The sequence below is a fragment of the Meriones unguiculatus genome, chromosome 18, assembly GCF_030254825.1.
Source record: "Meriones unguiculatus strain TT.TT164.6M chromosome 18, Bangor_MerUng_6.1, whole genome shotgun sequence".
NCBI lineage: Eukaryota > Metazoa > Chordata > Mammalia > Rodentia > Muridae > Meriones > Meriones unguiculatus.
Genome location: NC_083365.1, coordinates 9,664,110 through 9,680,235, shown reverse-complemented (window position 1 = coordinate 9,680,235; position 16,126 = coordinate 9,664,110). Strand labels below are relative to the sequence as shown.

The 16,126-nt window shown below is 45.8% G+C and overlaps 1 protein-coding gene across 1 annotated transcript; it reads left to right on the top strand.

Moving 5' to 3' along the window:
- Nucleotides 1-760: 760 nt before the first annotated feature.
- Nucleotides 761-13,783, top strand: Chgb (chromogranin B). The gene is made up of 5 exons (XM_021651208.2): nt 761-1,051; nt 5,286-5,332; nt 5,734-5,827; nt 11,068-12,812; nt 13,460-13,783. Exons 1-5 carry the CDS (start codon nt 1,003-1,005, stop codon nt 13,535-13,537), a joined length of 2,013 nt encoding a protein of 670 aa, XP_021506883.1. The 5' UTR covers nt 761-1,002; the 3' UTR covers nt 13,538-13,783.
- The last annotated feature ends 2,343 nt before the right edge of the window (nt 13,784-16,126 follow it).

Below are 16,126 nucleotides of genomic sequence, written 5' to 3'. Positions count from 1 at the left end.
ATCTCTCTGGGCAGGACGCTTGCCTGATGCATTTTCCTGATTCCTTATTAGGCTATCAGAATCCACGTCAGAAATGATCTGGAAGATGTTATCATCTCCCTTGCACACATAATTAAAAACGTGTTTCTACCTCAACTTAAAAGCAAGCAAAGATGAAAAGGTTTTCAAGGACGTACTAGTTCCTACGAGGGTCACTCCATCCCCTGCCCAGAGCCTGCTATACAAAGGGTAACAGACTAAATAATTGTCTATTAGGAAGAGCTGGTTAAATACCAACATTTCCATTAGGTGCAACATAGGGCTACCATTTGCGGGAAAGAGGGAGAGGGAGGAGAGGAGCACCGGTTACATATCCTCCGAGCTAAATTCGGCCTAAGCCACAGAAAGTGCTTACAAAGGAAACCGAACTTGGAAATTGAGGTTAAAAGAGGGAATTTTATAGTGCATCCTTTTGGCCTGTCTGATTTTTTTTTTAAATGCCCATCGGAATAAACTATGCACATGGGGGAGGAGGTCTCCACAAATAGCCGGCAGAGTCATAGATGGGAAAACACAGAACATCTGAACCAAGAAAGGATCTTTCTCGTTTGGCAGAGGACACCCGAAGCTGACCTCGTCGTTTACGCACTTGAGAATCACACGTACCCCACAGCCTCAAACTGGGGACTGCAGGCCCCGAGGTCTGAGCGAGGGGCGGGGGAGAGCCGGAGCGCAGGCGCCGCAGCGCGAGCCTCTCCTGGCCAGCTTCCCGCACCCCTGCCTGCACCTGCTGGGACCCAGCGCACGGCCACGCGCGCGGCCCGAGCTTCCGCTCGCTGGCGCCGCCCCGGGGCTGCTCCGTGACGTCAGGGCTGAGCGAGGGCGCCCCCGCCCGCCGCTCGCCCCCGGGCGCTGCACCCCGCCTGCCCTCCATAAGAGCCAGGCCCGCGCCCACCGCGCCGCAGCTGCTCTGCGGAGCCCGCACGCCCGCGCTCCTCCTGCGCTCCTCCGGCGAGCCGCACCATGCAGCCGGCCCTGCTCCTCGGCCTCCTGGGCGCCGCAGCTCTGGCCGGTGAGTGGCCTTCAGGACCTCGGACAGCTCCCGGCGCTGGCGGGCGCGGTTTCCCCTCCGCCTCGCCTCCCCTCTCCAGGGTGTCCTTTGCCTCACCCCTCTTTGCGTTGGGGAAGCTTGTCCTTGCTTTCCCCGCAGGGGCGGTGCGACCCTGGCCAGCAGAGCCGCATTTTGTGTTCTCTGCAGAGATGCCAGGCTCTCCGTAGCCTTTGTAGTCTGATTCTCTGTGTGTCAGTGCAGTGGGGTGGGGGCATCTGCAGAATTTCCTCTATTATTGTAAAGACGCTGAGTTAGAACTAGATCCGTGTGCATATAATGCATTTTCCTCAGCATGACGTATATGTGTGCGCAGGTCTCCGTGTGTCTGTGTTTACAGGGTTAGCATGTATTTACGTTTCTAAAGAGAGGTAATTCATGTGTAAGTCGACCGTTTTTTAATTTATGAATTTATGAAGCTGTTCTAGATAATTCCTTTTGTACTCTAGAGTAAAAACAAACAAACAAAAAAACACAAAAAGACTGTGTTATGCCCATAAAAGTACCCCCAGAATAGTAAACTTAATGTTTCAGTCAGTTTTGAAAGATGAAAACAGAGGTAGTTTATATTTGACAGTTTGTGTGTGGATGGTTGTGGGGTTGAGTATCAAACTACTCTAAATTTACTCAGAGATCTCTGATGACTTGAAAAGTGTGCTTGTATTGGGACACTAAAAAGTAAGGATAAGGCCAAATTAAGCTAGCAGTTTTCTTTGGCTCTCTGAATGGCCTCAGAGACTCAGTTCTGAGACTGAGATTCCTGACTAGAATTGAGATGTCCATATCCTTTTCATGAATATGAACTTTTGATAGACAAGAATCTCTCATCTTGAATGAAATCACTCAATGTGATTTCATTGACAAAATGAAAGTCAAAGGTCATTTACTTTATTGCATTTACAATGTTCTCAATTTTTAAGAAGCACTCTTATGACTAGCTAATACATATTATTGATTTGGTTACAGAAAACAAACTGAATAATGTAGAATTCTTCAAGTCCAAAGTATTTCAGAAACGCATTGATTGCTTAAGAGGCCACAATCCTACATTGTTTTTTATATTACAAAATAGTGAGTAAAATTTAACTGTGGTGGTTAAAGATACACATACCTCCTATGAAGGAATAGTCTAATAAAAGCTTATATTTAATACTAACTACTTTCTCAGATTTTAGGCTATAATTCACATATCATGCAGCTGCTGCTTAAAAGCGTCTAACTCAGCGCTGTATCAGCTATCCACAGACTGTAACCATCTCCACTATCAAATTTCAGGACATGCTCATCACCCCAGAAAGACAGCACAGTATCTCAGTATCTCCTCATCTCCTCCTCCCCAAATCTGGCAAGGAGGACTTTGAGTAATTTGTTATTTAGCAAGATCATGATAGATACAGAGGCCTCAGGGAGTCATCTAGTTCATTTTCTGCCGTTCAGGGCTTCTTGAAGGAGATCCACCACTATGTATGGTAAGTGTTGCATACTTTAAACATCTATGAATAAACTGACGCTTTAAAAATTAATACGAATAGATCAATGGCAAGACATCCATAATATATGAAGGATTTTTTTTTTGCTATGCAGATCTTGTCTGACTTGCAACTTAGGTGGAATTTGGGGGTGCCCGTGGCTCACTAGCAGAAGAACATGCTTAACCTGTTTTGCAGCTGTAATTTTCACCTGTGATGAAACCTTAATAGTCTTATGGATTCTGACACTCTCAGATTTATTATTTTATATATATATATTTACCATTTGATTATTTTACTCTTTCATAAGCATTATGTTTACTTGTTATTTGCTACAAGATAAGTTAAGCCAGTTTAGGGGACTCAGTATATCTTTAGCTATTACTTTGCTATCAGAGATTCTTTTGGAAGAAATGTACATCACTTAGTCTCACCGAGGCACACGCTGCAGCTCCATAATAAGACCCTAGTTCCTTTCTAGTGAGCAGAGTCTGAGGAGCCTCCTTGGGGAAACTGGGGTGCTCTATAATAGTAAGTTGTAGATTGCTAATTGCCTAGGACGATGAGACAGCTCTTGGCCATCAGATCTGACAACGGTTAATACTTTGGCAGTATGGGTAGTTAAAGTACTTACTTTATATTGGGCAAATAACAGACAGAAGGATGTATGTTGGGCTGCAGTGACACAGAAGGTCCGGGTGACTCTTCAGTCATCAGGGGAGTAATTCTTCCACAGTTACTCTTTCCAGAGAATTTCACAGATTTCAGGTGAAAAAAAGGAAAGTGCAAAAGTGAGTATGTTCTCAAAGTAGCTGTCGTCTGCAGCACAAAAGGCTGGCTCTGGGTTGGGGCTGGGCTTACCTGGGGAGTGACAGCCTGTCATGTCAGTCTTTAGCACTGATGAAAAGGGAAAACAACAAAACCCCCAAAGCTAAGGAGGTTTTGTCTGACCTACATTTGAGGAATAACTTGAAGGCTTCCTTCATAACTAGGCACTTTTCAAACTCTCCCCCACCCCCAGACAAGGTTTCTCTGTTTTGCCTTGGCTGTCCTGGACTTGCTTTGTTGACCAGGCTGGCCTCTAACTCATAACAATCTGTCTGTCTCTCCCTCCCTGCGTGCTGGGATTATAGGTGTGTACCACCGTATCAGGTACAAACACTTAAATGATGTCAATAAAGTTGGATAACAATGGGTCCCTGAAAACAGTTTAGTAAGCTCAGGAGAGAAGGTCCCCTCACCTCCTCTTTTACTTGGTGCAGAGGGTAAAACTTAAGACCTCACGCATGCTAGGAAAGTGCTCTACCCCAGCACTCTACCCTGAGATATATCCCAGGTCCCGTGTATTTTATTTCTGGGTTGATAGGCAATGGATGTGATAGGAGTTTGATGAGGCTTGGAAAGCAAACAATTTGGCAGAAAGATGAGGGTGCTGGTTATAAATAAACTGCATTTGAGTAGCTTTTGTGTCTGATACCTGAGGATTTTGCTCTTGTCCTAGCTAGGTCTTCGGTTCTGGGGACCAAGAAGAAATCTCTCCTCTTTGAGTTTCTTCCAGCATGGTGATGCCTGTACTGTAGAGATGGGAGAGTGGGCAAGGCTTTGAGCTTCTCTAACAGAAGTGATTGGACATAACAAAGGGAAAGTGGAAAGTAAAAGAATGAAGCAGCATTGGAAGAAGGAAGACAAGACACAGGCAAATGCTAGTCACTGAATAACAAAGATGCTTCAAATGCTGATTTAAGTCAAGCAGAATCCCATAAAATCTGGAGCACTATTTTTTTTTCCTTTGAAACATATTGTCATGCACCAGCTGTTAAATGCCAGTTTGGATACTCTAAGCTCAACAATGTGCTAGAGAACTTGATACTTCTAGTGGTGTTTACACAATTGTATACAATGCAGAACATTATAGCACTGAAACAAATGCAGAAGCAAACTGCTAAGTCAAGGTCTCGGGTGATTTATAATCTAATACCCATGTTTTTTGCTGTTGAGGTTGACTTTTTTTTTTTTTTTGAGATAGGGTCTCTCTGTGAAGTCTTGGAAATCCTGTAGACTAAGCTGGCCTTGTTCACTCACAGAGATCCTCCTGCCAAACCCCCCCCCCCCCGCACAATTCTGAGTGCTGTAATTAAAGCTGTGCACCTCCATGCCTGGCCTTTAATATCTGTGTTTTTATGAAGTGAGTTTAGGGGAGGATATTTCCTTGGGAACAGGAGTAGTCCGAGAGAGAGCCACAGATCTGTAGCCATTCAGTAGAGACAGAGGGAAGGGATTGCGGAGGGGACCTGATTCTATCTTGATTTTTTTTTTAAGTTATTATAGCACAGAATGTAGAAAACTGTATAGAGTGAGTGTACAGCTTAACAAAATTTTCACAAATGCAGGACGTCTGTGTAACTAGCACAAGACATGGCAAACTGCCAAAACTTAAGCGCTTCCTCAGATGTGATCTGGATTTGGTTTATATTGCCTGTAAGACAGCATTTGTTTCCACGTATGTTTAAGGCATTGCTGGGGAAACAGCTGTGTGTTTGTGCGCGCACACGTATGTACATGTGCACGCGTGTACAGCAACTAGAATGATGGCCGTTGCCATGCCAACTATGGGTTCTTTGAAGTACTTGCTCTGTATCCCCGCCAAGGGAAACAGGGAGATTTTACAAACTTGGTTCATTCCGCCTCCAAGAAATCAACTCAACATTTTCCATTTTTTCCCTTCAAAGCTGTCCGCTCAGTTCCAGTGGATAACAGGAATCACAATGAAGAAACGGTAAGTTGAGGTGTTAGAGTCTTGACTTGCACGTACGCACTGGATTGCCTCACTCCCTTGGACAGCACTCTCCCCCATGGTCTCTCACAAAGACAAACTTTTGTCCCTTCGAACCTGGGATAAATGACGTCCCTCCTGTAGTCAACACACACATTCCGAGAGGATTCACTCTTCCTGAGGACAGAGGCAATTTCCCTCTAGCCTGCTTAGAAGTGGGCCTTTATTTCCCTTTGATTGTGCAGTGTCGTACCTTGGAGGCTTCCTCACGGTCCTCCGGTCCTCTGCCCTGAGGATCTTCACCCCTTCCAGTCAAGTGCTCAGGCCTCCTGGGACAGGTGCTCCTGGTTGAACAGCGGTCTGGTGACAACAGCTTTCCAACCTGCTTTTGTGCTCTCTCACAGGTGACTCGATGTATCATTGAAGTCCTCTCAAATGCCCTGTCCAAGTCTAGTGTTCCAACAATTACCCCTGAGTGCCGGCAAGTCCTGAAGAAGAGTAAGTGTCCATACTTCAGAAAGACCTTTGTGCCTGCAGTGACTCTTTTCCCTGAAGCCTCCACCTTGCCTGCAAATGCATGCTTGTGGTATAATTCAACAGATAGTGTTGATTGATTGGACTGGTACCTGGAGAGACAGTGATATGATTTCTGGTTCCTTTGTAATTGTCTGACAGTGGGGAAGATCCTTTCTTCCCTCTAGACTTATTTTTTTTTTTTTGCAAAAGGGAAATTGAGGTTGACTGTTAGGCTTCGAGCTATCTGCTAGTTCTTAAATTCCTTGATTTCCTCAGGGTTGGAGAGATGGCTCAATGGTTAAGACACTGGCTGCTCTTGCAAGAAGACCAGGGTTCACATGGCATCCACATGGCAGCCCACAACTGTCTGTAACTCTAGTTCCAGGGATCTGACACCCTCACAGGCATAGAACAGGCAAAAATGCCAGTGCACATAAAATAAAAATAACATACAAATTTAAAGAAATTCCTTGAGTTCATATTTTAAAAAATTTAAAATAGGTCTTCATTTGGGTGGGGAGAGGCATGGGTAGATGAGGGCGTGACTGAAAGAGGGTCAAAAGGAGAGGGGAGGGCAAAACTGAAGACTTGTTCCGAGGCTAGCGGAGTATTTTGCGGAGAATTTTGTCTATACTAAAGAGCTTCTATGGAAAACAAAGTTTGAACAGTGACATAAGCTGTATCTCCTGTTATCAGTTCTTTTTTAAAGTTATTTATTTATTATGTGTACAATATCTGTATGTATGCTTTCACATCAGAAGAGGGCGCCAGATCTCATTATAGATGGTTGTGAGCCACCATGTGGTTGCTAGGAATTGAACTCAGGACCTCTGGAAGAACAGACAGTGCTCTCAGCCTCTGAGCCATCTCTCCAGCCCCTGTTATCAGTTCTTACAAAGCTCTCTATACAGTCCTTGTTATTTGGGAAGTCAAGCCGGTTCAAAGAAACCCTGCTCTGGTGAACCCCTTCCACTGCTCTGGAGGTTTGAGTTAAGCTGGGAACGGCGAGTTCTTCCTTTTTACCTTTAAGATTTCTCAATACAAGGCAAACACTCTTGTGGTTGCAGTACATGAGGGTTCATGCACAAAATGATTCAACAACAACCGTGGACAATTGGCTCAGAGTAACCTGGGTTAACTCACTGTGCCTCAGAATCGCGGCGGGTTCGGGGTGCTGTGAGCCGTGAGGAACCTCACTGCACAGGAAATAGAAGCCTCCCCATCCCACTCCAGGCAAGGCACTCCTGTGTTTTTTGAGTTTATTTTCTGCCTGTAGAGGCAGGGGGTTCCAAGTCACCGCAGGAAGCAAATGCTGCTGCTCTGGCCCATCAGTTCTGTAGCCGCCCTTTCCCTGTCTTCATTTACTGGATTGGTACAAAGGGAAGGGTCTGGCACCTAAGGTCAGCAGATAGCCAGGACTGCTCAGGAGAAAGTCACCGAGTGCCGCACTCCTCTTGTCTCCAAATCCAGGTCCTTAGCGCTCAGGCTATCGCCACCGTAATCCCAGCTTGGCAGCTCTGCCCTCAGACGTTGTTCGTTGGTCCTGCTCCAAGAGCAAACAACTGACTCAGATCTCTAACGAGAACACCGAACAGATACAAGCAGGAGGGCCAGGAGGACAGAAGTGCTCCTCTGGGGTTGCAGCTTCAAGTGTCACCCAGGCTAGATATGAAACCACAGGGATCAAGAAGGACTCAGAGCAGAAGAAGAGCCACACAGCAGAGCCGGGGGGGGGGGGGGCGGGGGGGGGGCGGGGGGAAGGATTCTTAGGAGTTCGTCCTGCTATGCGCTCCTCCTGTGGGGGAGAGCTATACACTCTGTTACCATATGCTGCTGTTCAGACCTTGCATATTTTCAAAGGAAGTTAAGAATTTGAATTTTTATTTGTTTTTGTTTGGTGGTGGTGAAGATCAAGCCTAGGGCCACACTGGGGCTGTGTAAGCATTTCACCACTGAGTTAAATCTCAAGCTAATTGTCTGTCTGTCTGTCTGTCTATCTATCTATCTATCTATCTGTCTGTCTGTCTATCTGTGTATCTGTCTATCTTCTTTCTTTCCACTATTTATTTATTTATTGACAGGATCTTACTGTGTCTTACTGTGTGGTTCTGGCCAGTGTGGAATTCACTATGTAAACAGGAGGTTGGCTTTAAACTCACAGAGATCCACCTGCCTCCTTCTCCCCAGGTGCTGGGATTAAAGGTGTGCACCACCTGCTTAACATTTTGATTATCTAACGTGACACCTGCTATTTAGATATCGCCTCTGAAGTGAGGTCACAGGGAACTCAGTTCTGGGCCACGCCATTCTGTCCTGTTGTAGTTTTCTCTCTCTTGGTCGTAGTCTTTCTCCTAACCCGATGGGCAGCCTGGAATGCTGAGCTGAGTGAAGGAAATGCTCTGTTTGGCCTGTGTTCCATCCAAGCCTCCTCTGTACTCCCACTCTCCTGTACCCTCCTGAACAAATAAGTATTTGGGGAGAAGGAAAGAATTGAAGGGTTTTTGTTGTTGTTTTGGGTTTTTTTTTTTGTTTGTTTGTTTTTTGGCTTAAAGAGGCCTTAGAACATTCCAGTTTCTTACCAGGTACGAGATTTTTCTGGCTAGGGTTGACCCTGGTTGATCTGGTCAGTTTTGCAACACGATGGATGAAACATTCTCCCCTTTTACCCGGAAGCAAGAGTGAGTGTCACGCTTTGGTTACAGATTGGCTAAGACTTCTAATCAGCCCTCCCCCATCTCACCTGCTGGGCTTAGAGCTAAATTTAGGCAGGAGTGTTCAGCTTCAGGCACAAGCTGCTATAGGAAGTACACATTTAACACAGAACAAATAAAAATACTTCTGTTCTTGACACTTAAGACACCTCAGCCCCTAAATCAGATAAAAGGAAGAGCGTGTGGCCTCCACTGTCCTCCAGCAGTTTCTGAGGATGACATGAGAATCTGCCTGCCTGTGTCAGCTGTGAGAGCTACAGACAATTGTCACAGATCCATTGGCTTAAACAATACACACTGATTTCTCATAGTTGTAGCAGCTAGTATACAAGATCAAGGTCAGGTCCCATTTTTTGGTCACCTCACCACCTTGTTAACATGTCCTCCTGAGTGAAGGGAAGTTGTGGCTCTCCTGTGTCGCCTTGTTAGGGCCCTGCTCTCATCACGAGGGCTCCATGTGGGACTTAAGAACGCCCAGCTCCTCAGCTCCCCAAACCATCATAGCAGCGATTAGCATCTCAACATAAGAATTTGGAAAGGGGACACAGGGGGCCAAGGCCACCACCCAAAGTCTCCCTGCTTACTTGTGCCTAACTAGCTCTGCCCCAGCACTGTATGTAATACCATGGGACCTACCTTTTCTCTTCCTTCCTTCCTTCCTTCCTTCCTTCCTTCCTTCCTTCCTCTCTCTCTTTCTTTCTCTCTCTCTCTTTTTGACAAGGATTGTTTGTTATTCAGGCTAGTCTTAAATTCACTCTGTAGCCCAAGCTGGCCTCATAGTCATCCTGACATCATCATGAGCTCTTACATGGTGCAGGGGCTGTGACAAATGAGCTGCCGCTCAAATGCCTATATATAGAAGACCGGAAATATTCCCGCAGCCTTGGGAGTATGAGAGCATTACTACCATGACAGGCCGTGCTTTAACAGAGAGGTGCAAACCAGCTACGGCTTCTTGAATATTTTATAAAACAGATAAATTTTGTCCTTTGTAAATATCAGTTCAATGTGACTCATGAGATCTGCTCCTGCTATGCTTGCTTGCTTTCTAAGCTCTACCTATTAACGAATAATAAACCCCTGTCTAAAAACAAACAAATAGGCCCATCAGTGCTGTTCAAAAGAAATATAGTATGAACTACAAATACAGTTTCAAATTTTCTAGTGGACATATTTAAAAAGTTAAAAGACACAAGTGAAATTAATGTCAAATGTATATCTCATTTTATCTACTTTATCCACTCAATAAATATAAAAAAATGTTATTTTATTACATTTTCTCTCCCTCTCTCTGTCTCATGACATCTTGGGCATCTGGTGTGTATAGTAGGTTTCAGTTCGTCAAACCACATCTCAAGCGTTCCATAACCACAAAGAGCTAATGGTTCCCATGATAGATGGTGCTGATGTTGATCTTTAACTGCCAGTGGCCTTGGCTCCAGGTCTTCTACCTGATCTTGGTGGAGGAGGTTGGAATCTAAGCCTTCCCAACCAACAACAAAGACAGTGTGACCTCCACATCTCTTTTCATAGAGTTCCCTTGGGAGGATGTAGTAAAGGACTTACTGACATTTGGAAAGATGGAAAAGAGCAGCAAATGTCAGTTCTGTCATCTGCTGCTGACTCATGAAACTCAGAGACAGCCCACGGCACTGAAACTTATTCTCAGCATCAAACAAAATGGGGCTTGGGTGGAACCCGAGTGAAGATGAATAGAGGCCCCTTCCATTCTTATCACCAGTTGCAGCCACACATCATTTCATGATTCTTGAGAAGGACATTGTTAGGGCATCTTCTTGCTGTACAAACACCACTAAAGGCACTTATGGAAATCAAGAGGGCTATGGCATCACCACTTGATAAGATGGTGTAGGACCACTGTGAAATCCACAGTCTGTTGTAGGATGAAATGCACTGCACATGACTGAGCTAAGTTAAACTGTTATTTCCTGCTGGATAGGGTCCACACAATTGACTGCAGAATAAAGTCTGATGAATAAGTTTTGAATCCTTCTTTGAATCTTAATAGTTGCTATTTTTGCTACTTAATGTTATTTAGTTGGATTATAGTTAGAGCCCTTCATTTACACAAAGCTAACCTTTCCAATGTACTCAAATATGGAAAGAATGGCCAGGAATTTTATCACTCTTGAGTCTCCATGTCTTTTATACCTGTAAAACAAGGAGGCTGAACTGGATCAATTGTAAGAGTCCTTCTGGTTCTGAATTTCAGTCTTTCCTGAAGTTACATGGGAATTTCAACCTGATTATTGGAAGTCACAAATAGAGAAGCTGGGCAGGTAGTGTGAAAACTGAAACATGTTGAGAGCTCATTAGAATTAAAGTCAAAGAACTTCCATAACATCAGCTTTTCAAAGAACTGAACATATCCTTTAATTATAGTTATGTACCCATTTTCCAGGGGCCGCAGGATTTGTAGTGATCACTGAGGCTGGCACTTGATCCTCAAGCATTTCTGAGGTCGTACTTACTCCTATGTTTTCATTCTAGGTGAGAAAGAAGACAAAGATGAAGAGAAAGGTGAAAATGAGAACACGAAGTTTGCGGTACGATTGCTAAGAGACCCAGTGGGTGCCTCATTAGCCCACAGGCCCTCCAGTAGGGAGGAAACAGGAGCTCCAGTAGAAGACACTCAAGGCCAGACAAAGGCAGATAGTGAGAAGTGGACAGGAGAAGGCGGACACAGCCGAGAGGTAGTGGGTGAACCCCGGGTCAGTCTCCGTACCTCCAACCAACAAGTATCCAAAGAAGCGAAGATACAGCTTTCAGAAGAGAGGGGCGGAGAGGAAAGGGAGGAAGAAAAAGAAGAAAAAGAAGGCAAGGATATCCCAAAGGGAGAGCACAGGGAAGATGCTGGTGAAGAGAAACACCTTGAAGATTCTGGAGAGAAACAGAGCACCTTCTCCAACAAAAGAAGCGAGGCTACAGCTAAGAAAAAAGAGGAGTCAGTGGCCAGAGCAGATGCACGCTCTATGGGGCTCTCTGAGAAGACACACAGCAGGGAGCAGAGCAGCCAGGAGAGTGGGGAGGAGGCAAGGACACAGGAGAAACTCCAGGAGCTTAGCAACCACAAGGAGAGCCAAGAAGACTCCGAGGAAGGGGAGGAAGATGAAGCCTCTGAAGTAGCCAAACGACGGCCCAGACACCACCATGCAAGAAGCCGGCCCAGCAAGTTGTCTCAAGAAGGGCATCCTCTGTCTGAGGGAAGGAGGCATGCTCCTGAGGAGTCGGAGGAGGCAGATGTGACCACAGCCAGCTTAGGGGAACAGAGGGGCCACCGCCCAACACACTACAGGGCTTCTTCAGAAGAAGAACCTGAATATGGGGAAGAAATGAGAAGCCATCCGGGTTTCCAGGGTTCTGAGGGCCTTCAGGGACCACTGTATGGAGGCAGAGGAAGTGAAGAGGAGAGCCAGGAAATGGAGTACAAGACAAACCACCCCAACTCTGAACTTGAAAGCACGGCAAGCAGATACAGTGAAGAAACTGAGGAGGAGAGAGGCTATGAGAGGGCAAAGGGACGCCAACACAGAGGCAGGGGTGGTGAGCCAGCTGCCTATTCTGCTCCTGACACCAGAGAAGAGAAAAGATTCCTGGGTGAAGGGCACTTCCCTGTTCCTGAAAGCCCCATAGATAAGGCAAAAGGGCATCCACAAAGAAAATGGCAAGAGCAGGAAAAAAACTACCTCAGCTACGGTGAAGAAGGAGACCAGGGGAAATGGTGGCAGCAGGAAGAGCTGTTAGAACCAGAAGAAAGCAGGGAGGAAGTCATGTTTCCAGACAGACAATATGCACTCTACCCCACCACTGAAAAGAGAAAGCGGTTAGGGGCGCTGTTCAACCCCTACTTTGACCCTCTCCAGTGGAAGAACGGTGACTTTGAGAAAAAGGACAACCCAGATGACCGTTTTCTTGGGGTTGAAGGTGAAGATGGAAATGGGTTGACCTTGACCGAGAAGAGTTTCTTCCCAGAGTACAGCTACGACTGGTGGGAGAAAAGGCCCTTCTCCGAGGATGTGAATTGGGGATATGAGAAGAGAAGCTTTGCCAGGACACCTCCCCTGGACTTGAAAAGGCAATATGATGGAGTGGCTGAGCTGGACCAGCTCCTCCAGTACAGGAAGAAGGCAGCTGAATTTCCCGACTTCTATGACTCTGAGGAGCAGATGGGACCTCAGCAGGAGGCCGCAGATGGAAAGGCCAGGGCTGACCAGAGAGTTCTGACTGAGGAAGAGGTACAGTTTGAGGCTTTTGCTTAAATTAGATGATGATGATCAATGCTGTCAACATGTCTGACAACGGGGAAAACCGGGTGGGAAATCTCACTGTGAGAACGTGATACCCTAGTCACAGAGCAGGGCTGTTTTCCAGTCACCATCAAGCCATGGTGCCTATCCCTGTCCTTTCTCTCTCACTGTGTTTTCATGTCTTGCTTAGTGAACTAGGAATACTACTGTGTCTGGGATCCAATCCCAGAGATTCTGTCTGAGGAGTACCAGGTGCTGCCTGGGCATGCAGTACGCCTTAGTGCTTGGGCACCTGGTGCCTGCCATGTGATCCCAATGCACATGCAGACCACCCAAACAGCACCTTTACCTATTTTGATCGTGTCAGGTGGTGCTTGAAAGTACCTTAGAGTCACAGGGATTTCTGACTCCTAGAGTTTCTCATTCAGCAAATTTAAAGGGGACCCAGGAATCCTTATTCCTGGGCAGTTTCTTGGGGTGCCCAGTCTGTTGGTCAGGAGAGCACATTTTGGAGATCCCTGATGTTGGCTGGCTCAGGCAGCCTCCACAGTCCCTACCATTCCCCGTTCTCCTTAGAGCACCCTGAACGGGAGCAGTATGAACTGACCTCAGTGCTCCACTTTTCTGTTTCCCAGAGAAAAGAACTGGACAACTTGGCTGCCATGGATCTGGAACTGCAGAAGATAGCAGAAAAGTTCAGCCACCGGGGCTGACAGTAGGAGAGACCGGCCGTTCACTGAAAGACGCCATTGAATCACCCAAACACAGAAAGCAGAGTTTATCATTTATTAAGTGTCCGATGCAGTTGGAAATATCATCCATCTCTGCCAGAATGCTAATGCTGTGTGACTAGTGTGACTTGTAGCACATTCTTCCTGCAAAATAGATGTTCATATGCCTGTGACAATGACTATTGCTGTCTTTGGAACATAAACAATAAAGGATTTACCTGAAACAGAGTTCTTCTTGGTTCTTAGCTTGCTGGGGGCTAGTTAGGAAGAGTGTGATTTTGAAATCCATTTCTCTAAGTATATTCTCAAAGATAGCATTAGAATTTGTTGGTCTTTAAATGTATAACAGAAAAAAGCAAGGTTTTTGAAGCAAAATATTGCAGGATATAAAGAAAGAGAGCGAGAATAAGACATCTGTCCCCGATCCCAGGCTAACAGAGATCAGACGGACTCGAAGAGCCCATTCTATATGCTAACTTAAATTTTTATTGCCTTTTATGTGTTCATTGTATGTGTGGCAGGGGTGGTCGAACAGTGGAAAACCTTCATGAGTTGGTTCTCTGAGATTGAAAAATCAGGTCGACTGACTTGGTAGCAAGGGCTTTACCCAGCAAGCTATTTCAGTAGCCCAAAATATAACTTTTAAAATTCTGAGGGGGCTGGAGAGATGGCTCGGAGGTTAAGAACACTGGCTGCTCTTCGAAAGGTCCTGAGTTCAATTCCCAGCAACCACATGGTGGCTCACAACCATCTATAGTGAGATCTGGTGCCCTCTTCTGGCAACAGGCATACATGCAGGCAGAATACTGTATAATAATAATAAAAAAAAATTCTGCAAAGTAGGAGAGAGAGGGGACAGCTTACTGTAGAGGCCTTATCCAGCGTGTATGATACTCTGGGTTCCAAAATCAGGAAAAAGACTGGCAAGGGGCATGGAGGGGGACAGTACACAACAGAAACACAGGCAAATCCCCTTACTGGCTGTCTGCAGATTGGCCTTGCAGGTCAGGGCCAGCCTAAGCAATAGACTGGAAATCTTAGAAATGCAAATAATTAGATTCCTGCAAACCAGAGACCTCTAGGCGTGAACAGTTAAGGACCGGGCTGAAGACAAGGCCTTGATAGTGGAAAGAACTCTGGGTTGAGAATAAGAACACCAGCACACTATCCCTGTACTTCCCTTGGTACTTGCCAGATTTCTACCGTGTATTCAGAGCTCTGACTCTGTTGTGTGACTTCTGTTGTGTGGCTTCGAGAGAGTTGTTTTCCCTCTTTAGCATTTGGAATTAGATGATGATGATCAAAGTTGATGTTAGCATCAACAAGTCTGACAGCAGGGAGAAATGGGTGGGAAATCTCACTGTGAGAACTGGGATTACAAGCATGCACCACCATGGCTGGTCTCCCAAGGTTATTTCTAACAAGAGTTCATGTGAAACACTCAGCCTTGTGCCTGCTGTGGACCAATGGCATAGGTTATGTTGGCCTCCGCTCTTATTGTCTTTGTAGCTTCTTGTCCCAAGGCAATCGGACAATCGCCTTCTCCCTCTTTAACCACCTCATTTCTCACCAGTGGCAGCCTTGGCTAGGCTATTTTTTATTGTTTTCTGGAAGGTGGCAGGATGTCTGAGGGTAATTTTTATTAACACTGGAGGCCTGGTTCTCCTCCTCTGGCAAGCCGAGACATGCTGTACTAATTCAGCCAGATCCTTGACAGATTAACACCAAACAAACTGAAAACTGAGACCTTATTACATAGGGACCAAGTCAACTGGTGCTGTGCAAATAGTTCTAAACACAGGCACATATTTCAGGAAGCTTTCTTACTGTCTCTTCTCTGAGGTCTTTCTTCCTGGCATTGAGATCAGGACCAGGGTGCAGGGAGTCTCATGGAAGAAGAGGGATGTGAGGATAGAAAGACATGGAGGGGACAGGAGCCCCATAAGAAGACCAACAAAGCTTAAAAAAAATCTGAGCCCAGGGGGTCTGGAAGATACCGATGCACCAACCAAGGACCATACATGGAGAGGACCTAGACCCCCTGCTCAGATGTAGCCTATTGGCAGCTCAGTCTCCATGTGGGTCTCAGAGTGAGGGGAGATGGGGCTGCCTCTATCAGTTACTTGCTCTTTGATCACTTGCCCCTTGCCAGGTCACGGAGGAAGAGGGTCCAGGCAGTCCTGACGAGACTTAACAAGCTATGGGCAGATGGCAATGGTGGAGAACTCCCCTTTCAGTGGACTAGGGGGAGGGGGATAGGTGGGAAGAGGGATGGAAGTGGAACTGGGGGGAGTTGAGGGAGGGGGCTTCAATCGGGATATATAGTGAAAAAATTGTGAAAAAAATTAAAATAAAAAAATTAAAAAGAAGTGAAGCTGTTATTGCCATAAACCTAATTATGTGGTTCTTAGGTCTAAGAGACTGATTTGCAGGAGGAATGTCTAAGTGTTTGAAACTTTGGGCTAAAAGATCCTTACAATGCTGTAAGCAGAGCCAAATGAAGCATTCTAGTGGGAGTCTGGGATTCAGGAATATGGTGAGAAACGTGGAAAGTGGAGGTTTAGCTCATGG